Source organism: Thamnophis elegans, chromosome 1 (assembly GCF_009769535.1).
Source record: "Thamnophis elegans isolate rThaEle1 chromosome 1, rThaEle1.pri, whole genome shotgun sequence".
NCBI lineage: Eukaryota > Metazoa > Chordata > Lepidosauria > Squamata > Colubridae > Thamnophis > Thamnophis elegans.
The window spans coordinates 67418984-67446216 of NC_045541.1; the positions used below are offsets into that span (position 1 = coordinate 67418984).

At 41.1% G+C, this 27233-nt stretch overlaps 1 protein-coding gene and 1 pseudogene across 1 annotated transcript; both read right to left on the minus strand.

The window, feature by feature from the left end:
• Positions 1–4531: 4531 nt before the first annotated feature.
• On the minus strand, positions 4532–5465 carry LOC116511755 (annotated as a pseudogene).
• Positions 5466–18208: 12743 nt separating this feature from the next.
• Positions 18209–19431, minus strand: LOC116514796 (olfactory receptor 1020-like). The gene is made up of 2 exons (XM_032226577.1): positions 19412–19431; positions 18209–19124 (listed from the first exon to the last, which is right to left on the minus strand). The coding sequence occupies exons 1-2, from the start codon at positions 19429–19431 to the stop codon at positions 18209–18211; spliced, it is 936 nt and encodes a 311-aa protein (XP_032082468.1).
• Between the last annotated feature and the right edge of the window lie 7802 nt (positions 19432–27233).

Consider the following 27233-nt stretch of genomic DNA (forward strand, 5'->3'; position numbering starts at 1 on the left):
TCTCATTAGTTCTAGGTTAGATCCTTCTCTAATTATCTTCCACCCATTACTTCTTGCCCTGCTCTTAGATGTTCTGGACAATAAGTTGACCCCTCTTCTCTGTGACAGCCCCTCAGATATTGGAATATTGCTGTCATATCACTCCCTATACTCCTTTCTTCATTAACCTACAGTCTAGACATACTCAGTTCCTGCAAACATTGTGTATTTTAGTCTCCAGTCCCCTAATCATCTTTATTTATCTGCTTTGCATTCTTTCTAGAGTCTCAACATCTTTTCTTATGGTGACCAAAACTGGACACAATTGTTTCCTATAGTCCTCAGCAATAAGTGTAATCAACTTTGGCAGGATATGTTCTGTGGAACAATAATCAGCATCTACTATGCATTAATATTTATCAAACTGCAATCTGAAATTAATTCCTGTTCGTGACATATAATCATTACATTTACAATTCATTTTAGGGCATTTGAAAGTAGCTAACAAATTACAGTGAAGCCCTTCCTGCAGCAGAGATCCATCTAATAGTTTGTTTCCAAGTATAAATACTTCTAAGTGAATGCAATATAAAGTACTACTCATACTGTTGACTCATGAATTTCATTCTGTATTTCTGCATGTCATGTATACAAGCGATTTAATTTTCACAAAGCATCATGAAGAAGCTTGGGTACATAAATACATAACACACAGATCATTATTTTTACATCAGAACATTTGATAATTCCTACATTTGTCTGCATAAATATGATGGAAAATGGGGATGAGGGTAAAGATGAGGAAGATATAAATATTTAACGTATATTTGGGTATTTAAAAGTGCTTAATTAGCTTACCAGATTAGAAGTGAAGATGCATTTCCAAAGATGAGAGATGGAAACATTGGGATGGAATTGCTAATTTTATACTTTATTTTATCATGGGTTAAAACCAAGTTCATGAAAATCTCAGTTGAATAATTAACATATCATTAAAATGCTCAATACGACCCTTGGCAAAATACACCTGAGGTCCTACTGGGAATTCATATTTCCATTGTATAGGTATCGTACATAATTAGTTCATTATGTAGTCTGATCACTTTCATTTGAAACATTAACTTGCAGATGAGGGATGTATTGATTAAAGAACCTGAACCATACTCTGAAAGTTTGAGCAATGGAAGTCAAACTAATAGTGGCAAAGTAACGAAGATATCTTTCAAATCATGCAGAATTGATAGCCCAATGTTGGCATGTTAGACTTAGTTCTACCCAAACATGGACTGGTAACATGGGGGGGTTTTATCTTTCTTCCAAATGGTTCCTAGTCATTATTTATCTATCTGGGCATATCTCCTTTGGCTTCCATATTTATTGTCCTGGCCCTACTAACTGCAGCAAATGAACAGGCTGAAACTAAGGGATGAGTCAAACACATCATCAGTCATGAGTCCCTTCATGCCAACAAGAGATCCAGTCCACCTTGAATTCAATTGACTCTTTTCTATCACCAATTTTCTTTGATTTGACCATTAGTAATTCACACTCTTGTAGAGAGCTTAAGTTTGCAATAAATACTCATTTGAACTGCCTGGAGTTTCTGATTTCCCTGGTACTTGACATTAATCTGAATTATTCCTCTTCACCAACATTTTCATGGACGCCAAATACCCAAGCCATGGCTTCAAGACACACACCCCACCAGCCCACCAAGTGCTAAGTATTTACTGGCATCTGACCAGGGGAGTTTCCAAAAAACAGATTGAGGATTTCCTTCATCCTCAGTCTTTTAATCGACTCCATTGCCAAATGGGCACTTCTATTCATTGAAACCAATGATCCCATACTGGGCAATTTTCCAAAGTTCCTTACTAGATTTAGATAATGTTTTGGAGACCTTATTCAAATGGAAACTGCCGAATAATGTATCTGCCAGCTGTGCCAGGGCAACAACTCCATGAGAGCATATGTTGAAGATTTCAAGCTCCTTGCAACAGATTTGGATTGGAGTGAATCAGCCTTACGAGCACAATTCAAGAGCAGGCTCAACAAGGCCATAATCACACAACTGATACAACAAGGTATTCTCCATGGTCTACAAGACCTCCATTTTGCCACTATAACAGCCGAGTTGACTAAAGCATTTTTTTGCAGCCCCAACAAGCCACTTTCAAAGCTGCCTCCACCCGTCATTACCCCAAGCCTTTCTGCCCACTTGGATTTGGATCAATAGTGAAATCCAAAAATTTTCGCCTCTGTAGATGTGGCTTGGTGGGCATGGCTTGGTGGTCATGTGACCAGGTGGGCTTGGCCAACTTGTAAAATGTGGTGAAACTCACTTAACAATGTTCTTGCTTAGCAACCAAAATTTGGACTCCATAAGTTTTCTTTCTTTCTTTCTTTCTTTCTTTCTTTCTTTCTTTCTTTCTTTCTTTCTTTCTCTTTCTTTTTTCTTTCTTTCTTTCTTTCCTTCTTCTCTTTCTTTCTCTCTCTTTCTTTCTTTCTTCTTTTTCCTTCCTTCTTCTTTCTCTTTTTCTTTCTTCTCTCTCTCTTTCTTTCTTCTCTTGTCTTCTTTGTTTTTTCTTTTTCTCTTTTCTATCTCTCTCCCTCCTTCCCCTCTTTCTTTCTTTCTTTCTTTTTCTCTTTTCTCTCTTTCTCTCCGCTCTTCTCTGATTTGTTTCCTCTTTCCCTCTCTCATTCTCTCCATCCAGCTCTTTCATTTCTCTCTCTCCCCTTCTCTCTCTTGATTTTTCCCTCTCTTTCATTCTCTCCTCCAGTCTCTTTCATTCTCTCCCCCTCTCTCCCTTCTTTCCCTCTCTGATTTGTTACCTTTCTTTTCCCTCCTCTCATTCTCTCTCTCCATCATTTTCTCATTTCTCTATCTTTCTCTCTTTTCTCCCCTTTCTTGCTCTCATCTCTTGTGCCTGTGTGTGCGCACACCAGGAAAATCCCCTACGGGGCTGGGATCACACTGCACAGTGCATAGATTGTGTGGCAATGGCTGACTTCATAAGCCTAGCCACAGTCCATTGCCATTGATCTTTTACTGGTGCTGGGGACCACTTGGTTAGAACACCATGATCCCACTATTAAGTGGAGGAACTGGTCTATTGCTTTTAACAGCTCTCAATGCCTTTCTCATTGCAATTGACTCTTTGAATCCCACCCACCTACCCTACCTGAAACCTAACAGAAAGTTCTCCAATCTGCCAAGTAAATACAGGGATGTTACTGATGTTTTTGGGGAAGGAGTCTCAGTCATCCCCTGTCACAGAGCTTGTGATTATGCCATAAATGTGGTCCTTGTGCCAAGATAACAACTAATGGGATTTAAGGTGGGCTGGATTTAGATCTTAGGCATGAAGGGACTCATGATTGATCAATGTTTGACCCCTCCCTTCAGCTCAGCTGGGTCATCTCCTACAACATCCATCCTTCCATCTTGTCCTCCTCCTCTTCCATGGGTTCTTCTATGCTGCTTTCGCTCTCCTGCATTGCATCTTCGAAGTCTGAGTTCTCATAGAATTTGGCACTTAGAACTTGTCTGTGTCTTTGCTCTTTCGCTCTAGGGCTTCTCTGGCTGCAGCAATTTCATTGAATCTTCAGCATGGGGAGAGTTGTTATTAATATAGTATATAGGGGCAGACCAATGATTTGCAAATAGTTTACTAGCTTAAAAATGGGGGAGGGGCTTGTTTTGAAAGAAGTAGGAATTAATACTGTAGTAATGTATTAATCAGTATTCAATTAGGAGGATAATATGTGTATATGTGTTTGGTTTTTTAAATGCACCTTTTAAATGGCTTAAATGTTTTGTGTTTTGATTTTTGGGATTTTGGGGACTTCTGTATTTTAATTTACTTTTGAACAAAATTTAAAAAAAAATGCAAAACAACAACAACACCTATTGTTGGCTTCCAGTAGTTAATACTTCATAAAATAACACACAACTTATCGCTGATCATTGAACAACTATTCAGTCATGATGTCTTGGAACAGATATTTTATAACCCACAAAGATATTTTCATTATAAGGTATTTTGAAGGAATGTTGTTAAAATTGACTGAAGTAGTTTAAATGAGAGCAATTAAGCAATGCTGAACAGATATGATCCACTTTACTAATTAATTGACATAGACATTCTATCAGTTCCATACACTTCGGTGCCAACAGAATAATAAAGTTACGTCTGAATTACATCTACATACACATTACATCTAAATTTTGTTTTATGATCAAATGGTTGATTTTGACACATTCTTTTGCACTTCAATCTTTCTATCCATACTGTACATGCATTTACACAGGAAAAAGATTCAAAAATAATTTTATTTGCTTTGATTAATAAAAAAATTATTCTTCTTTTGATCTGTTTAAAAATATTTTGTCCTTTAATTTTTTTATTTTTCATTTATTCTTTTGAATAACCTATATAAAATTATATCTCTTTTCTCACCTGTTTAAAATATTATCAAGCATTCAGTAGCATTTTTCATAGAGAAATGCAACAATGGCTTTCTTTTTTGACATGTCACATTTATACCATTTTTAGTTCAACAATATTATCTTGCTTAGCATTCTTCTAAAAGCATCCTTTACTTCCTTGTTCCGCAGACTGTAGATGAGTGGATTAAGTGAGGAGATGACAAGAGTATAAAAGATGGATATGATTTTGTCTTTATCCAATGAGAAATTGGAGCCAGGTCGTATATACATGAAGATGATGGTTCCAAAGAAAATGGTCACAGTGGTGAGATGGGAGGCACAGGTGGAGAAGGCTTTGTATCTTCCCTGGGCAGAGCTGATCTTCAGGATGGCAATAACAATGGCAATATAGGAGATCAAAACAGCCAGAAAAGTTGTCAGTGTAATTGTAGTGGATAAAATAAAATGCACAAAGTGAGCAATGTGTGTATCTGAACAGGACAATTGAAGAATTGGGGGAGCATCACAGAAGAAATGATTAATAGTATTTGAGTTGCAGAAATTCAAATTGAAATAAATATGGTCTGGACTGTTGAACTTACAAAGCCACAAACATATACAGTTATGACTAAGAGGATGCAACACTTCTTTGACATGATCACAAAATACAACAATGGGTTGCAGATTGCTGTGAAGCGATCATATGCCATCACAGCCAGAAGGCAACCTTCGATGGTCACAAAGATGGCAAAAAAGAAGAATTGTGTGGTGCATCCGTGAAGGAGATGGTTGAATGTTTCTACCACAAATGTTGTCAACAATTTGGGGCAATCGCTGTAGAATAACCAATGTCTACAATGGAGAGATTTCTAAGAAAAAAGTACATGGGTGTGTGAAGCCTAGTATCAATTTTTGTCGGATGATTATCCCAATGTTCCCCACCAGAGGTGATGAGGTAGATGAGTAGAAACAAGATGAAGAGGGGGATCTGAAGCTCTGGGTGGTCCATGAATCCAACAAGGAAGAACTCAGTCACAGTGGTTTGATTTCTCTGCATTGTTTATTTCCCTGAATAAAAAAGAGGGAAAGCTTTATAGCAGTATGAGTACTATTGGATTGTTTGAGAATCCCCAAGGGAGAAGACTAAGAAAAAACCCAACCTAAAAAGGAGCCATTTGTTTCGAAAGCAGTATTACTCCTTTTGGTATATATGAGTTTTTAAAATTATAAGTATAATCTTTATTGTCATTGTACTTAAATACAATGAAATTGGTTATTATGGGTTAATTATGGGATCTTGACAAATATTCTCTTTTCAAAGTACACTGTTGCACTGGAGTCTGTGCACATTATTAAATAGGAGTACAATGTCAATTAACAAACAATAGTTTCATACCCTATCATGATCTCTCTGCATATGAAGGAAGCATATCTCTGTGGGCAAATGTAGACTTCTTACTAAAATGTATTTTCATTGCATTCTAGTACTCTCCAAGAAGTCAGGTGATCAGTCACTGTGTGGATTTATAATTCTCTCCTAAAAACCTCAGGCAGAAATATAATCCATGTCTGCAGGAATATTCTGTGTAAGAATCATTGTCATCTATTGGTCCTATGCACCAATAATCATTCCACCTGCATCTGAAATTAATTCCAATTTGTAAACTATAAACTTGACATTTACAATTCATTTTAGAACATTTCCAAGTGGCTCATTAACGTACATTATTTATAGCCTTGTCCTGCAGCACTGTTCTATCTATATTTCTTTTTCTAAGATGAACTATTTTAGATGAATGCCATAGATTATTGGATTTTAATATGGATATGTTTACTATATTATAAGTAATATAAATAGGGAGATAATAAGCAACCTTTGCTTCAATGTACAATTAAGAGGATTAGCTGCTATAGATTCTCTCTATAGACTTCGTAAGCTAGAAGAAAGAAGGAACCATCTATTGACTCATGAACTTCATCTGATGTATTACGAGATATTTAGTTCAAACAAAGTATCATGAAGAAGCTTTTGGAGTTTGGGTGACAAGAGAATTCTAAGTAAAACACAGAACAATATTTTTATATCAGACCAGTTGAATATTCCTATATCTATCTGAAAAAAAATATGCTGAAGAGGAGGAAGAAGAGAAAGATATAAGCATTAACATTTTATTCAGCTAAGTAGAAGTGCTCAATTAAAGAACTTACCAGATTTGAAATAAAGATTCCATTTCAAAGATGAGAGATGGACCATCTGGATAGAATTTATCATTTTATACTTTGCTTACCATTAGTTAAGAACCAATTTATTAAAATCTCAGTACAATATCTTGGCAAAATACACTTGAGGACCTACTGGGAATTCAAATTCCCACTGTATAGTTTCTATGCATAATTAGTTCAAACTTTTGATGGGATTCACTAAGAAAACGCATTATGCCATACGAACACTTTTATTTGAATCATTAACTTGCCAATTGAGTGACCTTAAGATTAAAGTACAGGGCATTGTAGAAACATACTTTTTAAAGAAGCATTACATTTATAATTACATCTCTAACACAATGTAATAATAAAACAACAATGTTGTTTTTGACAGTCCTTTTCTATGCAAACATAATAGAATCCAATAACTGCTAAATATTACTTTTTGTTGTATAAGTGATTATTGAAGTTGATTGGCATTCTTGCTCAAGAAGTTAACATACTCTTCCATTGTCTAGGTAATACAAAAAACTAGTTCTTTATTCTCCTCATTTTTTAACATCTGCATATCAAACTGATTTATTGGTAACCCATATTTGTAGACCTAATTGTATATATTTTATTTTTAAAGGAATTAATCAGTTGTTTTGGTATGTCAGGTATGTTAGAGTCTGAAAAGTCTGCTAGGTAAAGTTGTTAACAAAAGTTGGAATTATAAATATTGCCATCTAATAGATATCTCTGAAAATCACTTAATACTGAGTATATTAAAAATTCATCATCTATCAGTTGGTCTAAAATTTCCTCACTTCCATCCATTTTTTTCATATCACCATTTTTCTCTCAATGTTTAAAGTTGATTTCCCCATAAAATAAATTTGGCATGAGGATTCCCAGAAAATGGCCTTCTGAGGAGTGAGGCATTTTTTTCTCCCTGCCAACGAACAGCTAACTTGTTAGCCAAAGCCGGTTCTTTGGCAGCGTGCTCCCCAGTTTTGAATGCAGGAATAACTAGGAATGACCCATGATTATCCTTGGACTATCATGGGCAGAGAATCTATTCTAGAGCAGTGTTTTCTCAACCTTGGCGACTTTAAGTCCTATGGACTTCACTCCCAGAATTCCCAGCCAACTGTGCTAGCTAGGGGATTCTGGCAGTTGAAGTCCAAAGGACTTAAAGTCACCAAGGTTAGAAAAACTGTTCTAGAGATTACAATTCTTGGTAACAGGGACGTGCAGTGAGGCAGGGTCTCACAGTCTCCTTAGGAAAAGGAAAGAATTTTAAATATTTTTTAAAAAATAATTAAAGCCAAGATAGTTGCTACCAGTCACAGTGGCTTGGAGTCTGCTTAGTGTTAACTATAGGAGGAGGCAAGAGAACTAGGGGCCTCCTTTGCATAAGGAATTTTTCACCTTTTAAAAGTTAAGCAAGGGTTAAAAAGTGAAAAATTTCGTATGCAAAGGAGGCACTGATTCTCCCGCCTCCTGATCTGGGAGCAGTGAATCATGCCTTGCACTTACGCGACTGCGCAATCTAGCAGCAGGAGCCTTGCTTGTAAAATGCGCCTGTATGAGCAAGTTCAACTCTCCACTTTGCATCACGGGAGCTGCCAAGAGCAGAACCATCAGAAGACTTAGAGGTCTCTTATTTTCCCATTAACCTGCAATATCTTTAACTAGCTAACATTTAATATACATTTAAATTTGTATTGAAATATTTGTTTTACAAGTTTTTTTTATATATCAATATCTATTTTAGTTTAAATTAATATTTGCAGAGAATGACTCAAAGTATTCATACAGTTATGGCTATGGAAAATAATAAGATGATAGAATGTATTCCAATTGATTGTCCGGCAGGGCACTTTGCATCGCGGGAGCCGCCAAGAACCGGGTCTGCAGCAAAGGGGCTTGACGGCTCCCACGATGCAAAGTGCTCGGCGGGACACTTTGCATCACGGGAGCCACCAAGACCCGGGTCTGCAGCAAAGGCGCTTGGCAGCTCCCGCGATGCAAAGTGCCCCGTCGCTGCCGAGGCCGACATTCATGCAACTGCCGATGCTACCGCCCGCCCACGGCATCAGTGGTGGTGTGAATGTCGGCCTCAGCGGCGGCAGGGCACTTTGCATCGCAGGAACTTTTTCAGCCGCCGCTGCCGCTTTCTCCGCTGCCGCTGCTTTCCCCTCTGCCCTGGCCACGGCTTATGCAGCATTCGGAGTGCTGCCCTTTCGGAAAACCCCGCCGAAGCCCCAGCACTGTGTCCGCTATAGAGCGGGACACATCCCGCCTGTATGGCGGACACAGTGGCAGGGCTTCAGTGGGGCTTTTGGAAAGCCGCACAAGGGCTTTGCCTCACCAGCCATAAAGCTCACTGCACGTCACTGCTTGGTAAGAATGGCTGGAGTGGTTGGTCTCTATTTTTTTCCAGTTGCTGTTTGTATTTATAGGTTTGCCTCTGTTTTATATTTACTTTTTGATGTTTGTTAATAGCCTAGCTGAATGCTGATTTGCTTTATACTCTTTGCTTGATTACAAATATAAATTTCATCAATTTATTCCAGAGTTTTACAATACTTTTTCTTTCGGTGCAAGAAGGTTGGTGGCATGTTTTTTCCTTGCAGTGAGAAGTGACTTGATCTGATTTAAATGGATTTTTACTCTAGCAATTTTGTATTTTACCAGTTTTTCTAAAAGTACTTCATTGCTTCATTTGATTTTTGCATGCAATATTTTGCAGTTGTGCAAAAATGCTGTAAATTAAGAATGTTTTCAGAAATAAAATGTTAATAGTTAATTTTTATCAGTTAACAAAATAGAAATGAACAGAGGAGAAATGCAAATCAGATCAATATTTGGTGTGATGACCCTTTGCCTTCAAAACAGCATTCATTCTTACACTTGCATACTTGCACAAAGTCAGGGATTTTATAGGATTAGAGTCAGATGTATGATTAGTCAATTATATCAAGCAGGTGCTAATGATAATCAATTTCATATATAAATTGTAACACAGTCATTAGCTGAAACAGAAGCAGTTGTTGAAGCAGAGGCTTAAAACTGGATGAGAAACAGATATGTCTCATACATCATGACAAAACTGAGCACAGGAGCAAGACAAAAGGTAGTTATACTACAGCAGGAAAACTTCTCCCAGGCAAAGATTGTAAAACAGATTGGGATTTCAAAAAGTGGTGTTCAAGCTCTTTTGAAGAGGCACAAACAAATGGGCAATGTTGAGAACAGTAGACACAGTGGTTAGCCAAGGAAACAATGCAGCAGATAAAAGGCACATCATGTTTACTTCCCTTCAACATTGGAAGATGTCCAGCAGTGCCATAAACACAGAACTAGTGGAAACCAGTGGGACCCAATTACACCCATTTACTGTCTGGAGACGTCTTGCCAGAAGTGGTATTCATGGAAGAATTGTGGCCAAAAGTCAAAGGTGGGTTTCAGCCCAGTTTGGCCGAACCGGTGGTGGTATTTTGGCTTGGGTTGCAGAACCAGCAGTGACACAGGCTGGCCATGTCCCCGAACTGGTGCTCCAGTCGCTGCTGCGGTTGCTGGCATGTTGTTTAATAGTGCACGTGCATGTGCAGCTCACTGTAAATTATTCTGCACATGCGTGACAAACAATTTACATTGAGCTGCAAATGCTTGTGCAGTGCATGTCTGGCACGCCTGTGAAGCGAACCAGTGGTAAAACTGGGAGCAACCCACCTCTGCCAAAAGCCATACCTCCAACATGGAAACAAGGCTAAGCAACTCAACTATGCACAAAAATGTAAGAATAGCAATAGCAATAGCAGTTAGACTTATATACCGCTTCATAGGGCTTTCAGCCCTCTCTAAGCAGTTTACAGAGAGTCAGCATATTGCCCCCAACAATCCGGGTCCTCATTTTACCCACCTCGGAAGGATGGAAGGCTGAGTCAACCCTGAGCCGGTGAGATTTGAACTGCTGAACTGCTGATCTAGCAGTAGCCTGCAGTGCTGCATTTAACCACTGCGCCACCTCGGCTCTTAGAACTGGGATGCAGAAAAATAGCAGCAGGTGCTCTGTACTGATGAGTTAAAATTTGAAATATTTTGCTTTAGCAGGCGGCAGTTTGTTTGCCAAAGAACTGGAGAGTGGTACAATAATGGGTATCTGTAGGAAACAGTGGAGGTTTATTACATGGTGGAAGTTCCTTACATGTTTGGGGGCTGCATTTCTGCAAATGGAGTTAGAGCTTTTGTCAGGATCAATGGTGTCCTCAATGCTGAGAAATATATCATACTATACCATCAGGAAGGCGTGTGATTGGACCCAAATGTATTCTGCAACAGGACAACAGCATCAAATATACAGTCAACGTCATTAAGAACAATCTTCAGTGTAAGGAAGAATAAGAAGTCCTGTAAGTTATGATTTGGCCCCCACAAAGCCCTAATTTCAACATCTTTGAGTCTGTTTGGAATTACATGAAGAGACAGAAGGATTTGAGTCAGCATATATCCATAGATATTAGTTCTCTAAGTTGTTTGGAACAACTTTGAAAGATCCTTCCTTCAAAAACCCTGCAAATGTACCTAGAAGAATTGAAGGCAAAGGGTGATCACGCCAAACATTTGGATTTCTCTTCTGTTCATTTAGTTTCCATTTTGTTAATTGATAAAAATAAACCATTATGATTTCTATTTCTGAAAACATTCTTAATTTACAGCATTCCTCCACAACTGCCTAACTCTTTTGAACAGTACTGTATGTTCTTGCTTTCTTATTTTAAAAAAGATGGGAACTCCCCCCCCCCCCACATTTCTCTCTCTCTGCTGTGATAATTATTATCTCAGCTTCTTCTGTGGATACTCTGTTATGGAACATCTATTCTCTTTGTCCTTGAAAAAGAACTGTTTACATTCTTGTGTGAAAGCTTGGCAATATGAGAGATTTCTACTGTATAAAAAATTCAAAGGAACAATAAATTAAGAACTTTGAATATTATACATTATTACATTTTCTGTAAAACCCCCAAAAAGAGACAAGAAAAGAGAGATAGGACTCAGATGCTTTTAACATTAAAGCCTTCTTGGAAACATTTGATCAAAAAATGTTTGCCAACTTACGAGTTTTAAGTGAAAAATTAGATAAAATTTGTATGCATTTGTATTGTATGAATTTCAAATAACCTAAAGAAGACGTTCAGATAGTTAAATCAGAGGTGCAATTGAATGGATTGGAAATTAATTTGTTGTTAACAGACTTGAAAGAGAAGGAGTTTTGCTTGAAAACTAGAGATTTTCTAGGGAACGCTGAGGGGGCATTAACAAACTGGACCTTCTCAGGGAAGCTGATGGAGTTTGCAGAATAGAGCTATTTCTTATATGCAATTAGAACAGAGTTCCCCAACCTTTTCAGCTTTGCAGATCAGTGGGAGGGATAGATGGGATGGTTTTGTACAAGTGGCAGACAAGCATATGTGTGCAGCTCCTTTTGCATGAGTGATGGGCACATGGGCCTACTGCTCATGCAAATGGTGCATGTGTGCAAATGTTTGCATGCTACTCGTATGAGTGGGGATGTGTACACACTCGCCCAGCACTTCCGTGGGCCGGTTCCAAAAGGCTCAAGGCCTGGTAGGCCACGGCCTGGGGGTTGCAGATACTTAACCAGAAGATAGCTGTCAAGAAACATTATGTCCCAATTTGTAGGAACATTTCCTGAGCAACAAGTGCTATGGAGATATCCTCAATAGAGACCTATGTTTTTGAGGAGTGAGAAGCAGTTGTTTGGAATAGTGCCACTTACGATTAGAAAGGAAAGAAAATAAACTGTAAAGAGTTGTTTTAAACATTTAGAATCAGTCAATGGTATTTGATCCTGGATGGATCAGAAACAATAGTGGTAGTGAGTTTATGAGAGATTCAAACTTTTTTTTAATTGAAATGTATTTATCAGTATTCAACCTGGAGGAACATTTTTGTTTATGGTTAATGATTTATTCTTTATATCCCCCCCCCCTTTTGTGTCAGTTTTTGTTTGTATTCTTTTGTCTATATTTTAACTTTGGAAATAAAAAAATACAAGAAAAAATAAATTTGGCATGAGAAAAAAGGTCAAATCTTTTGTGTGTGTGTTAGACATTCCATTCTATAACTTTTTAACTGATATCATTGTTTCCAGAGATTTAGTATTTTTAAATTCTAACACTGTCCATTTAGCCAAATGTGCAATGTATGTTTATTCCAAGATTGTCCAAGTCAGAAAATTAACAACAGTTGTTGGCTTCCAGTATTTAATACTTCACCATAAATATAATCCTTGATTTATGACTAGTCATTCAACAACTGTTTCATGAGGCTTTGAAACAGATGTTCAATAACCCATAAAGTACTTCCAGCTGTTGTAAAATTTTGTGTGTCCTCCCCCCCCCCCAGTCAAATGGCCACATTTTATGTGCTTGGCAATTTGTTTACATTTTTTATTGGTTTCCAAGTGGCCTGCAATCATGTGATCACCATTTGCAATCTTATATTCTGGCCTCTCTAGGAAGTCAATGGAGAAACTAGTAGGGAGACATTCAAGTGGAGCGACATTTGATTTGAAGTCCATCTTCCCAGCGTGCTGAGGGATCTTTGTCCACTTATAGCAGGGGAGATAAATTCTGCCACATGCTGAGACAATGGACTTCAAATCTGCTGAAAGCACTAGCAAATGCCATCATTCTGAGGCTTCCAGAATAGTGTGGTTCATAATCAAAAGCATAAAAGGGGCCATCAAGGCAGAATTCAATCCAGGCAATCTAAAATCCACTACTCTATCCATGATACTGTATGATTTTACTGACATTTCAGTAAAAATATTAAAACAAATATTTTCCTCACATCTCCATTATTTTTAGCACTGGCCCTTTACTATAAGGTGACCAGACGTCCCGCTTTTGGCGGGACACCCCCGCTTTTTAATGCATTTTCCCGCGTCCCGCACGCTTTTTTAAAAAGCACGCTTTTTTTGGCGCTCGCAGCTCCCGCCCATCAGCTGCTAGCTTGCTGAGCTGGCTCATCGTTCTGTTCTCTATCCTACCTACCTACAAATTTAAGCCAGCCCAGCCTGCCGCTCACTGATTGGATTGGCCTGGACTCCAGCCAATCAGTGAGCTGGCTGGGATGGAAAAATGTGGCGTGCTTAAAGTTTTCCATCCCAGCCAGCTCACTGATTGGCTGGAGTCCGCTTAGCATGCCGCATGAGTCCCCCGCCCATCCGTTGCCGCTCGCATGGGCGGGGTAGCATAGCGAGTGAGCGGGGAGCGAGCTCGCCTTTCCAGCTCCACTTCCGGACAAGCTGTGGGAAAACCTCTGCGAAAAGTGCCACCTGGGGCCGCCGCTTCTTCTCCGAACTCAGAGTAAGTGACGGGCGGGGCGAGTGAGCGGGGTGTGTGTGGCGGGATCGCTGCCCGCTGCACTGCAGCTGACTCACCCCGGGCCGGGCGGGCTGGGAGGCTCTGGGCGTCCGGGCGGGAAGAGCGCAGAGAAAGGCAGAGCGGCGCTCGACGCGACTCTGCTATTTCTGCTGGAGGAGTCCCTAGATAGGGAAGGCGGGTGGCGAGGCAGAGCAAGGGAGCGCAAACGGCGGATCCCAGGCTCATATGCAGAGGGAGCTCTCCAGGCACAGGAGCGCTGGAAAAGTGCTCCGCTCATGCACCCACCGGGACGGAGCACGCTCGCTCACTCGCTCCAGCCCTGCCTGCCGGCACAACTTTGAAGTGTTGGCTTGCCGCTTGCCTTTCACGTCGGCCCGCGCGGAAGGCAATCCAGCCCTTTCAAAGTCATGCCGGCAGTTTAGAACTCGCCCGCCATTCAGGGAAACATCTTTCGCTGAATGGCGGCCGAGGGGCACGCTAAAGTGCTGGCATGAGTTTGAAGGGCTGGCTTGCCGCTTGCCTTCCACGTCAGCCCGCGCGGAAGGCAATCCAGCCCTTTCAAAGTCATGCTGGCAGTTTAGAACTCGCCCACCATTCAGCGAAACATCTTTCGCTGAATGGCGGCCGAGGGGCACGGTAAAGTGCCGGCATGAGTTTGAAGGGCTGGCTTGCCGCTTGCCTTCCACGTCAGCCCACGCGGAAGGCAATCCAGCCCTTTCAAAGTCATGCTGGCAGTTTAGAACTCGCCCGCCATTCAGCAAAACATCTTTCGCTGAATGGCGGCCGAGGGGCACGCTAAAGTGCCGGCATGAGTTTGAAGGGCTGGCTTGCCGCTTGCCTTCCACGTCGGCCCATGCGGAAGGCAATCCAGCCCTTTCAAAGTCATGCCGGCAGTTTAGAACTCGCCTGCCATTCAGCGAAACATCTTTCGCTGAATGGCGGCCGAGGGGCACGCTAAAGTGCCGGCATGAGTTTGAAGGGCTGGCTTGCCGCTTGCCTTCCACGTCGGCCCGCGCGGAAGGCAATCCAGCCCTTTCAAAGTCATGCTGGCAGTTTAGAACTCGCCCGCCATTCAGCGAAACATCTTTCGCTGAATGGCGGCCGAGGGGCACGGTAAAGTGCCGGCATGAGTTTGAAGGGCTGGCTTGCCACTTGCCTTCCACGTCAGCCCGCGCGGAAGGCAATCCAGCCCTTTCAAAGTCATGCCGGCAGTTTAGAACTCGCCCGCCATTCAGCGAAACATCTTTCGCTGAATGGCGGCCGAGGGGCACGCTAAAGTGCCGGCATGAGTTTGAAGGGCTGACTTGCTGCTTGCCTTCCATGTCGGCCCGCGCGGAAGGCAATCCAGCCCTTTCAAAGTCATGCTGGCAGTTTAGAACTCGCGCCGCTGCTTCTTCTTCTTCCCCGGCCTTCCCAGTTAGCTTGCTTGAAGCTCCGAGGAGGCGGGAGGAGGGTCGCAGGAGTGGAAGTGGGGGGAGGTCTCCCCGGCCGGGAAGAGCTGAGAGGCTGCCGGCCCCTTTCGCAGGAAACTTAACTTTTCTTGGCGAAATCCTGCCCCCCCCCGCGTGGGTGAGTGGTCAGCTGTCCTCTTCCCGTAAGCCGCCCGGAGTTACCTGTGTGTGAGGTGGGCTGCCCTATGCATTTGCATGTGTGCGCTGGAGAGAGAGTGAAAAAGAGAGGGAGAAATAATTATATTAATTAGATAGATCAATCTTTCTCCACCTTGTGGACTTCAACTCCCAGAAAGGGAGTTGGGAGAAAGGGAGAAAGGAGGAGAGAATGAAAGGAAGATGGGGGAAAGAAGAAAGAGGTAAGGAGAGGAGGATGGAAAAGAGAGAAAGAGGGCGAGAGAGGGTAGAAAGGGGAAGAGGAAGAGCAGGAGTAGGAGAAAGGTAAGGGAAGAAGGAAGGGGAAGGAGAGGAGGAAGGAGGAAAGTAGAGAAGGGAGGGAGGGAGAAAGGAAAGGGAAAGGAAAGGAGGATGGAAGGGAGAGAAAAGGAAGGAGAGAGGGTAGGAAGGGAAAGAGGAAGAGCAGGAGCAAAGGAGAGGTAAGGGAAGAAGGAAGGGGAAGGAGAGGAGGAAGGAAGAAAGTAGAGAAGGGAAAGAGGGTGAAAAGAAAGAGGTAAGGAGAGGAGGATGGAAAGGAGAGAAAGAGGAGGAGAGAGGGTAGGAAGGGGATGAGGAAGAGCAGGAGTAGGAGAAAGGTACAGGAAGAAGGAAGGGAAAGGAGAGCAGGAAGGAAGAAAGTAGAGAAGGGAGGAAGGGAGAAAAGAAAGGGAAAATAAGGTGGTGTTATAACAGGAGGAAGGGATGGTAAACAAAGCAACCCAAACTGTATATTATAACCTATTAAATGAAATAATAAATGTATAAGAATGATAAATGTTAAAACACTTGTAATCAAATGACATGCTATATGTGATGATGGGTTTTTTTCTTTTTGTTTTGTTTTGTTTTTATTGTTGTGGGTATGTGTTGTCTATGTAACAAAAATAAAATAAAAAAGTTGATAGGCAAGAGGAAGGAGGAAGGAAGGAAAAAAGAAAAAGAGGGAGAGAGGAAAGAAGAAAAGATGGAACTAGAAAGGAAAGAAGGGAGGGAGGGAGGAAAGGGGAAGACAGAGAAAGAGCAGAAAGACAGAGAAGGTGAAGGTAGATAGGCAGAAAGAAGGAAGAAGGAAGAAATAGGAAAGGAGGGAAGGAGGAAGGAACAGAAGCGAAGAGGAAGAGAGAAATGGAAAGAGCAGAAAGACAGAGAAGGTAGATAGGCAAAAGAAATGAAGCTGAAAGAATGGAAGGAGGAAGGAAGAGAAAAAAGGAGGAACGGAGTGAGTGAGGAAAGAAGAGAGGATGGAAGGAGGAAGGAAGGAAGAGAGGGAAAGAGCAGAAGACAGATAAGGTGAAGGTAGATAAGCAAGAGGAATGAAGGAAGAAGTGAGGAGTCTCGAGGAGGGGGGAAACATTTAGTGACCAAAGTTACAATGGCATTGAAAAAAGTGACTGATTACCATTTTTCACACTTAGCGACCGTTGCAACCATTTTTCACACTTAGCGACCGTTGCAGCATCCTCATGGTCACGTGATCAAAATTTTGTTTGGCAACAGATTTGTATTTATGCTGGTTTCAGTGTCCTGGGGTGACCTTTTGACAAAAAAAATTTTTTTTAATCAAGCCCCCCCCCTTGCCCCCGGTCAAAGGCGTCCCTCTTTTCCAATCTGAAAATCTGGTCACCTTACTTTACTACATGGCTACGTCCAAGGAATTATAATTGAGATGGACCAGAATTTTTATTTGAGGTTTCCAATATCCATTATAGTGCAATTTCCAGGATTACAAAGAAAGAAGGAATTACTACAAAAAAAAAAAACAGTTTAAATAGATTATTTCCAACTGTATTATCTTACATTATAACCTACATCTCCCCTTCTTGGAGATAAAAGGCATTTTTCAGAAGGATAATTTTGAGGTGAAGAAAATGGGGGAAAGAGAGGAGAATACACAGAGAGAAGCCTTCCTGTCCTGAGATAGGGGTGTGAAGCCTAGCATCAATTTTTGTTAAATTTGAGTTTCTAAGAGAGGTTTTTAAGATTAATATGTATTGCTAGTGGCAATCTATTGTGTACAGCAACATTTTGCTTCCTCCATCCTCCAAAAATATATATTCCTGCTTTGTGATTAATGTTATTTTGTGACCATTTCCCATTTTTTAATAAGGTATATTAAGCAATGTTGCTAAAATTGACTGAAACAGTATAAATAAGAATGATCAACCATAACTAAGCTTATATGTTGTACTTTACCAATAAATTATATAAACATTCTGTCAGTTCCATCCATTTCAATTCCTATAAAATAATAAGACATTCTAAATGTGAATTAAATGAAAATGCAATTACCTCTAAACCTTGTCTTATGATAAAATTATTGACTTTGACACATTTTTCTGCACACCAATGCTTCTGTGTATAATATAGATAAAAAGCAATTATAGTTCTTTTAGATCTATTTAAAAATGAATTGTCCTTTTATTTTTATCTTTATTTCTATTTACCTGTTGGGTAACTTATATGGAATTTCAGCTTTCAATAGAATTTAATAGTATTTTCAATACTATTCATTCAATAGTATTTTTCTCAGAGAAAATGCAACTATGATTTCCATAATTATCATAAAGGAAGTCATATTTACACTATTCTTATTTCAGGAATAACTTGCCTAACATTCTTCTAATTGCATCCTTCACTTCTTTGTTCCGCAGACTGTAGATGAATGGATTAAGCGAGGAGATGACAAGAGTATAAAAGATGGATATGATTTTGTCTTTATCCAATGAGAAACTGGAGCCAGGTCCTACATACATGAAGATGGCAGCTCCAAAGAAAATGGTCACAGTGATTAAATGGGAGGTACAGGTGGAGAAGGCTTTGTATCTTCCGTGGGCAGAGCTGATCTTCAGGATGGCAATAACAATGGCAATGTAGGAGGTCAAAACAGCCAGAAACGCTGTCACTCCAACAGCAGTGGATGCTTTGAAAATCACTAAGCGAGCAAAGTGGGTATCTGAACAGGATAATTGAAGCATTGGAGGAGCATCACAGAAGAAATGATTAATTCTGTTTGAGTTGCAGAATTTTAAACTAAAAATAACTATGGTGTGTACTGTTGAATTTACAAAGCCACAGGCATAGGCAGCTATGACCAAGAGGGTGCAAAGCTTCTTCGACATGACAACAAAATACAGCAATGGGTAGCAGATTGCTATGAAGCGATCATATGCCATCACAGCCAGAAGCCAAGCTTCGGTGGTCACAAGGATGAAAAAAAAGAAGAATTGTGTGGTGCATCCTGTGAAGGAGATGGTGGAATTTTCAATAACCAAGGTTGTCAACAATTTAGGGGCAATTGCTGTAGAGTAACCAATGTCTACAATGGAGAGATTTCTAAGAAAAAAGTACATAGGGGTGTGAAGCCTAGCATCAATTTTTGTTAAAATTATTATCCCAATGTTTCCCACCAGTATGATGAGGTAGATGAGCAGAAAGATGATGAAGAGGGGGATCTGAAGCTCTGGGTGGTCCATGAATCCAACAAGGATGAACTCAGTCACAGTGGTTTGATTTGTCTGCATTGTTTATTCCCCTCTGATAGAATAAAAAAGAGAGGGAGAAACCTTATAGCAATAAGACTTTTGTTGAATTGTCTGAAAATGTCCTGTGGAAACTATGAAATCCCCAAACTAAAAAGAGACAGTTTGCTTGGGAAGCATGAGTACTCAGTGTTGTGTTATGGGCTATTGATAAATATTATCTTTTCAAAACACAACATTGTATTGGACAGTATGCCCAGAATTGCTGTATGTAAGTGTTTAGTGTCAATTAAGAAACATTGGATCCATAATCTACAATCACCTTCTTGCATATTCCAGGAAACATTTCTCTCTGTGAAAGAATATAGATTTTTTTACTAAAATGTATTTTCTGTTAATTCCTAGGACTCTCCAAAGAAGTCAGTGTGATCAATCATTCTGTATCAATTTATAATTCTGCCCTACAGACTTCCGAGTTTGTTCAGAAAAATATTTCTCTTCTGCAGGAAATGTTCTATGGAACAATCATTGGCATCTGTTGGCTACAATGCCTCAACATTCATCACACCTCATCTGAAATCAATTCCCATTTGTGAACTATAATCTCTACATTTACAATTAGTTTTAGAACATTTCCAAAATATCTGATCAGTGTACACTACAGTTCTGGTCAACAAGATATGTAGTGTTTTTTTTCCCCAAGAAGAAATACTTCTTTGAAGAATGCCATACTAATATTTAAATCTGTTTTTAGATTAATTTGATTTTAAAACTTGCAGTATTCGGTCTATTTCCAGAAATATATTATTCCATTTCCAACACGATACCTTCACATACATATTTGAAGGTGATTTAAAAAACTTTAAAACTGGCCACCAGAGTTGAGCTGAGGTGTGTATTTCTTGTATACTGCAAATATGTTTACTATATCATAAGTAGCATACATTGATTAAGGGGAGACTGTAAATAACCCTTTTCTTCAATGCACAACTACTAGGGTAAACAAATAAAGCCTTTAGTAGTCACTTAGAAAAAAGAAGAAAACAACTATTGATTCATGAACTTCATTCTTCAAGGAATGCAAGAGATTTAACTCTCACAAAGCATCATGAAGGAGCTTTTGGAGTTTGAGTAATGTGAAAATTCTAAGTAAAATACAGAACAATATTTTTACATCCAAACAGTTGACTATGTCTGTATCTGCAAAAATATGATGATGATGATGAAGTTATAAGCATTTAAAGTATATTACTACAAGTAGAAAATCTAAGTAGAAAGTATTTTTATATGAGACCAGTTGAGTATTCCTACATCTGTCTGAAAAATATGATAAGAGCGTAGGAGGAGGAGGGGAAAGCTGTAAGCATTTAACAATTTATTTAGCTGATTCGAAGTGCTTAATTAAAGAACTTACCAGATTAGAAATAAAGATTCCATTTCCAAAGATGAAAGATGGAATACTTGGAAAAATTGTTCATTTTATACTTTGTTACCATTGTTTAAAAACCAAGCTATTAAAATACTCACTACAACCTCTTAGAAAAATGCACCTGAGGACCTACTGGGAATTCATAGTTCCACTGTATAGCATAATTACTTGTGTAATTAGTTCAAATTCTCACTGCAATTAGTTAGTAATTGGGTAGTTATTCATTGCAATTAGTTAGTAATTTGTTCCACTGCATACTTAGTTTAAACTTCCATTCACTAAGAAACCTCATTATGTAGTTTGATCATCTTTATCTGAAGCATTAACTTGCTGATTGAGGGATCTAAAGATTATAGGATCTCAACCATACACTGAAAGCACAAGCTGTGAAGCCAGACCAACAATGTCAAAGTAGTGAAAATACTTATTTTAAATCATGCAAAACTGTCAGTCAAATGTTTCATGCTAGACATAATTTATGCAAACATGCATTAGCACCATGGAGAGGGGTTGTCTTCCTTTCCTTCCCCCCTTTCTAGTGGTCCTAGCCCTGAAAGGGCCGCTAGAATCTGGATCTCCCTATCCCTTTCTCCAGACAATTAGCTTTTTCCCTGCCTGGCATCTCAATATCTCTCATTCTGTCCCTTCCTGTGGCTGTCAGGCTGCTCTAGTTCTTGTCGTGCATCTCTTCTCACCTGGGTCATCTCACCTCCACTGTCCTTTGGTATGTCTAGCACCACCTCTGGTCACTCGCTTAGTCACTCACTTAGATCAACTCAACTCATCTGTCCTCTGCTACATCCGGTGCTCCTTCTGGTCACTGAATATCTCACTTGCCTGATTCATTTGGCTCTTTCTTCTGTCCTCTGGTGAATCTTGTGCCCCCTATAATGGTCTCAATTGATTCTTTGGATGCAATATGCCCAAGATAGTTGACATAAGGTTAACAAAACTGACACTTCTCTGGGCACAGCTTCAACCCCTCCTTGTGGGTTTATATCACAACTTTCTCCAGTCACTCTTCATGTTGTTCTAAAATCTCTGTGAAGACAATGATGTTATCTAAATGCGGCGTTGTTGCCACACTGGAGGGCCGCTCATGTATCTTCGCCTAATCAAAAGGAAAACACCAGGCAAAATTCCCTGGGATGAGTGGGCCCCAACTGTACTTTGGAGACCTCTTTTATTAGAAAAAGTTAGTTACAGTGTCATCAAAAGGAGCATTTCAAAAGGCATATATAATCACACATGGTACAAATAAACTAATGAAAAGTTCACAGCATTCTACAAATAAACCAATAGAAAGTTACAGCACAGCATAGGGAGGGGAGAAGGGGGAGAAGGGGCAGGTGTGGGCGTAGCTTGCTCACATAGTTCATGTTACATGAGGCTGCATAGTGAGTCCTGACCGTTAGGTCGGAAAGATTTTCTGGTGTGATGTTTTTCCATCCCTGTGTGTGTGTGTTTCAGACAGCCAAAACTGCCCTGCACACACACACCCCGGTGATGGATTCCAACATCTCCTCTGTTTTTGTTTTTTAAAAGGCAGCGTCTCCCTCTTCGTCGCTGGGCATGCGGAAGGGATCTTTTCCCATGAAAGGGGTTGACTGTTCATATAACTCCATGTGGTTGACAATGTGAATTTTCTTCTGTGGAGCCAAGCTAGAGAGTATATTCTTACACATAGTTAATAAAGAGTGTACACATTGAATACAGCAACATAACATTATCAGCAGAGCAACAAGGGTTATAATGGTCTTGACAGCATTTCCCAACCAGCTAAAATTAGGTAGCCAAGAGGTCAGTCAATCCCACCAGGAGTCCGAGCCTTATATGTTTGTCTAACTGCTTGAACGATATCATGTAATTTTTCCACACTGGTTTCAATTTCTCCAGACTGGTTCAAATAATGACAACAGGTAGCATTCAACCAAACACATAGGCCTCCTTCCTTGCTTAACAGGTAATCCAGAGCTAATCTATGTTGAGTTAAAATTCCGGCTAAAGAGTCGACTTCCGCCTGCAGGGCTTGTAGCCCAAATATCATGGTGTTAGCTAGAGTTTCCATTTGAGCAGATAAAATACGCAGTTGTTTAACATTCCATGCAACACCCAAAAGTGGTAGGGCTATAGCAACAAACCTTTCACCTTCTGTCAGATAGGTATTGTCAGGATCATAAACTAAAGCTGGATCGATTGCTTTCTTCTGTCTGGCCCATCCAAATTGTTTTTCCCAGGCACTATCGGGTTGAGACATGGGATGTGCTGTTATTCCGGCAGGTGTCAGAGTTCCAATAGTGCAAGTACCATTCCATACAGGGGGCAACACTTTTCTGGCCCAGTGACCACAAAGCCAATACAGGCCAGGTAGTAACCCATACAAATAATACCCATGATGGCCCCAGATTTGTTCCTGTACTCTGTTAAAGGCAACCATCCCTCTTTTATTAGAGTATAAATCTATAATTTTACTATCTTTTCTACACTTAAAATGCTCAGGTAATAATAAATTTGAACAATCGTAGCCAGTTTCCATAATTTTAAAGGTAGCATTGCAGTGGGGATAATCCCCAACATAAAAGCGGGTCAAAGGGATTTGCTTGGTGATACCACCAATAGTTACTGCTCGATAACCTTCATGCGAAACATTCTACCATGTAATGCAAATGGGGGCAAGAGGGAGTAAAACCCGATGTGTCAAAATATACTGGGCAGAATCATAGCTAGTATGTGCATGATCACTTGTTGTTCCATATAGCACAGTAACATTCCAGCCTGAGAGGTTTAAGGTTCCAGAGACTAGAATGGGCCAGCCCTGTGCATTAGAGGAGGGGCCATGCGTGTGGAGGCATCCTCTGCCCCAGCAGGAACATTCCCCAGCCCAAATAAGCAAAAACAAAATGACCATCAATAAAGCAAATATAACCATGTGATATGAAAACGCTCTGCAGTCCATGGGCTTGGAAACTTCCTCCCACCATGATCGATAGTGGGGGAATTGTGGCGAAACACAGGGCAGCCAGGTGGAGGAGCATAGGGTACAGGGTGCCCTGCCCTGTTTACCAGGTCAGAGACAGAGACAGCCTCAAGCTGTGGTTCCTGCTGGTTGGTCATGATCAGGCTGCTTTTGCACTTGTGTAGGTGGTTTGGGCGAATATGGTCTTATGTGCCTTCCTGGGACCCAAAGTACAAGATAGTAGACAGGGGGTCGAGGAGTGTCCGCAGAAGGTGGAGCTGCAAAATGACGAGTTGCTGCTGAGGAAGGCAGCTGACCAGTGAGATTTAAAAAGTTTAATGTATAGAGACAAAGATTAAGAATGTTTTGCAAAGCCGGGAGCTAGGGGGCCCTTTCCCCTTTGTTTCAATGTAGCAATCAAGGGAATGCTTACGAGTCTGATTAGCGCGCTCAACCATAGCCTGTCCTTGGCTGTTATATGGAATGCCGAATTTATGCACAATGTCCCATTGTTTACAGAAGGCAGCAAAGGATGCACTAGTATAAGCGGGCCCATTGTCTGTTTTTATCTCTTTTGGGCGCCCAGGTGTAATTGGGGTAAGCATGGGGATGCATGAGAAGCCAAAAGTTTGTGGCCCAAATACTGAAAGGGCATTTTTGTTTGTATCTTTTCCGGTACAAGCCTCCCTGTTGCGAGCATCCAATTAACTCATTCAGGAAGGCTGTCGCCACTGTTCCCTCTAAGGTGCGCACCTGCGCGGCCGCGCACATGGCAAGAAATCCCCGCGCAGAAGTTTCTAACTCCCGCGCAGAGATTTCTACCAAAGCAAACGTGGGGAAGTCCTTTGCAGGCGGCTAGAACTGGCTGCCCGCAAAGGACCTCCCCAGACTTGTTTTGATGAGCAGAGCATGGAGCGACTGACGGTAGTTTGTGCCGGCCGCAACCCCTCCTGTTCCTCGGGGCGGCGCTGATGTCTCTCTTGCGGGGCGGGGAGGTGGGAGGAGAGATAGCCAGGGTCCATGTTTGGGTCTTTCTCCCTGCCTCCAGCTCTAAAGATAAACAAACAGCTGCGGCTTCCCAGTTTCCACCCTTCCTTGCGCCTTTTATTACCGTGCGAAAAAAACCTATTACAGTTTTACAAACCGCAATCTGTGGGCTGGAGGAGAATTTCCGCTTAGCTCGGAGGGGGCGGGATAGGGGTCGAAGGGGCGGGGCGAGGGTGAAGACTGGGCGCTATCATTGGCGGAGCGAAGGTACCATCCGTTGCAGGTGCAAATGCTCGTTTTGCCCGGCGCCGCTTTTGCTCTAGGAGCACCGCCTTCGTGTCCTTTGTCCTTTGGGACTGCGGGGGTGAGAAGCACGAGGGGAAAAGGGCGCGAGTCCCTCGTGAGTCTTGCTGGGGCCCTTGGCGGAAAGGGAGTGGGGTCCGAGCCTGTCGCTGCCCAAACACGCGGCAATCCCCTTCAGATCTTCCCCCAAAGCTCTATGGGGCGAAGATGGAAATGATCAGTAGCCTCGCAAGCAAAATTAGCGAGGAAGGCATCGCGGTGGCTGCATTCACACAACCGGGGTAACCAGGACGTTTGAGCACTACCGTTGCCAGGTTGTGGGCAACTTCTCCCTAGGAGCCCTCTCTCCCTCCCTCCCTCCCTCCAGGGCCCCCGGAAGACAACAAGGGAACAGCGCTCTTTTCTCTCTTCTTCACGACCCGAACCTGGTGGATCTTGTAACTTGACAGCTTTAACACTTGCATGCTTCAATGCCAGAGTTTCTGAGCCAACATGACTGGAGGAGGAATTCTGGGAGTTGAAGTCCACAAGTCTTAAAGCTGTCAGGTTTGAAGACCCCTGGGGTTTTTTTCCTAAAGGGTTAGGGGTGCGAGGGTCTTGTAGCTTGACAGCTTTAAGACTTGCACGCTTCAATGCCAGAGTTTCTGAGCCAACATTTTGGTTGCTAAGCAGGACCGTTGTTAAGTGATACTGATATTATAAAACACTTTTAATTAAGCGGGTACCTTGAATAAACATAACTTTGAGTTTCAAATAATACTGATTTCGTTGTTGTCTTAGGTGACATCTGTGAAAAAAATTCAGGTGCTCAGGCATGAAAATGTGCCGCTCAAACACTATACTTTTCCGCTCACACTGAAAAAAAATTAGAGGGAACATTGGCTGTCGCAGTGCCTGTAGGCCCTGGTGCAGCTACCAGGATATCATCCATATAATGGTAAACTAAAAGTTGAGAATGTGAGGAACGAAATGGCTGCAGAACCTGGTTCACAAAAAATTGGCACATAGTGGCTATTTAACATAGCCTGGGGCAATACTTTCCATTGGTACCAGATAGTCGATTTAGCATTATTCAATTCAGGGACTGTAAAAGCAAACAACTGGCGATCCTGGCTAGCCAGTGGTATGGAAAAAAATGCATCCTTAATATCTATTACCACTAGATCCCAACCTTGCGGGACTAAATTTGGATTAGGTAGGCCACATTGCAAAGGACCCATGGGTTGTATAATTTTTTTTCTTGTTCAAAGGTTTTATTTCTTTTAAAACACAAATATTTCATCATTCATCAATCATTAAAACATCGAAGTACAATCTTTTTGTATGCCCCTCCCTCCCTCCACCCCCCAACCCCTCTCCTCCTCCCCCCCGACTTCCCACAACCCGTACACAGTATGGATTTTTACCAAACACAGTCTAAAATCTATTGAGAAAAAAGAAATAAAGAAATTAATGACATTCTACATTGACCTTAGCTTCTTCTTGCTGAACTAACTTTAAACAATTTAAATCATTTCTGGTCTTAAGCATAGGCTAACTGGAATTTCTTGGTCCTGTATTTATTTTGTATATAGTCAATCCATTTTTTCCAGTCTCGTTTATACCTCTCATTTGAGTGATCTTTAAGATATGCCGATATTTTAGCCATCTTGGCTAAGTTTGTGACTTTCAATGTCCATTCTTGAATTGTAGGCAAGTCTTCCTTCTTCCAGTATTGCGCCACCAACAGTCTTGCTGCCGTTATTAGGTGCAGAATCAAGTTAGTCTCTACCACTGTAAAGTCAGTACATATACCTAGTAAAAATAACTGAGGAATAAACTTTATCCTTCTTTTAAAGATATTTTGCATAATCCACCATATTTTTATCCAGAATGCCTTAACCTTTTGGCAGGTCCACCATATATGATAGTATGTAGCATCAAGAGAACCACACCTCCAACATTTAGGCTGTACATTCAGATACATAGAAGTCAACTTTTTAGGATCTAAATGCCATCTATAGAACATCTTATAAAAATTTTCTCTCAGATTTTGAGCTTGTATAATTTTGTTAATTGCTTGCAAATCATGAAGAAATCGCCATTTGCCGGATTTCTTTTTAATGACAAACACTGGGGTATTGTAAGGGCTATGGGATATCTCTATGTGACCCCTTTGTAATTGTTCAGTGACTAAATTTTGAAGAGCTTCTAATTTTTCTAATGTGAGAGGCCATTGATTAACCCATATGGGTGCCTCTGACACAAGAGTCAACTGCAAGGGGGCTAGGTTGGGGGAGGTCATTACTGCAGCATGAGTTTTGCTTTTAGCTGCTGCATTAAATCGCGTCCCCACAGATTAAAGGAAAGGGGCAGCACCACAGGTTTGATGTATGCAGTATGGGAGGAGTCAGGGGATGTAACTGGCAACCAAATTGTGCTGACCTTAGCTGTCTGCACGCTGCTGACCCCTCGTACTG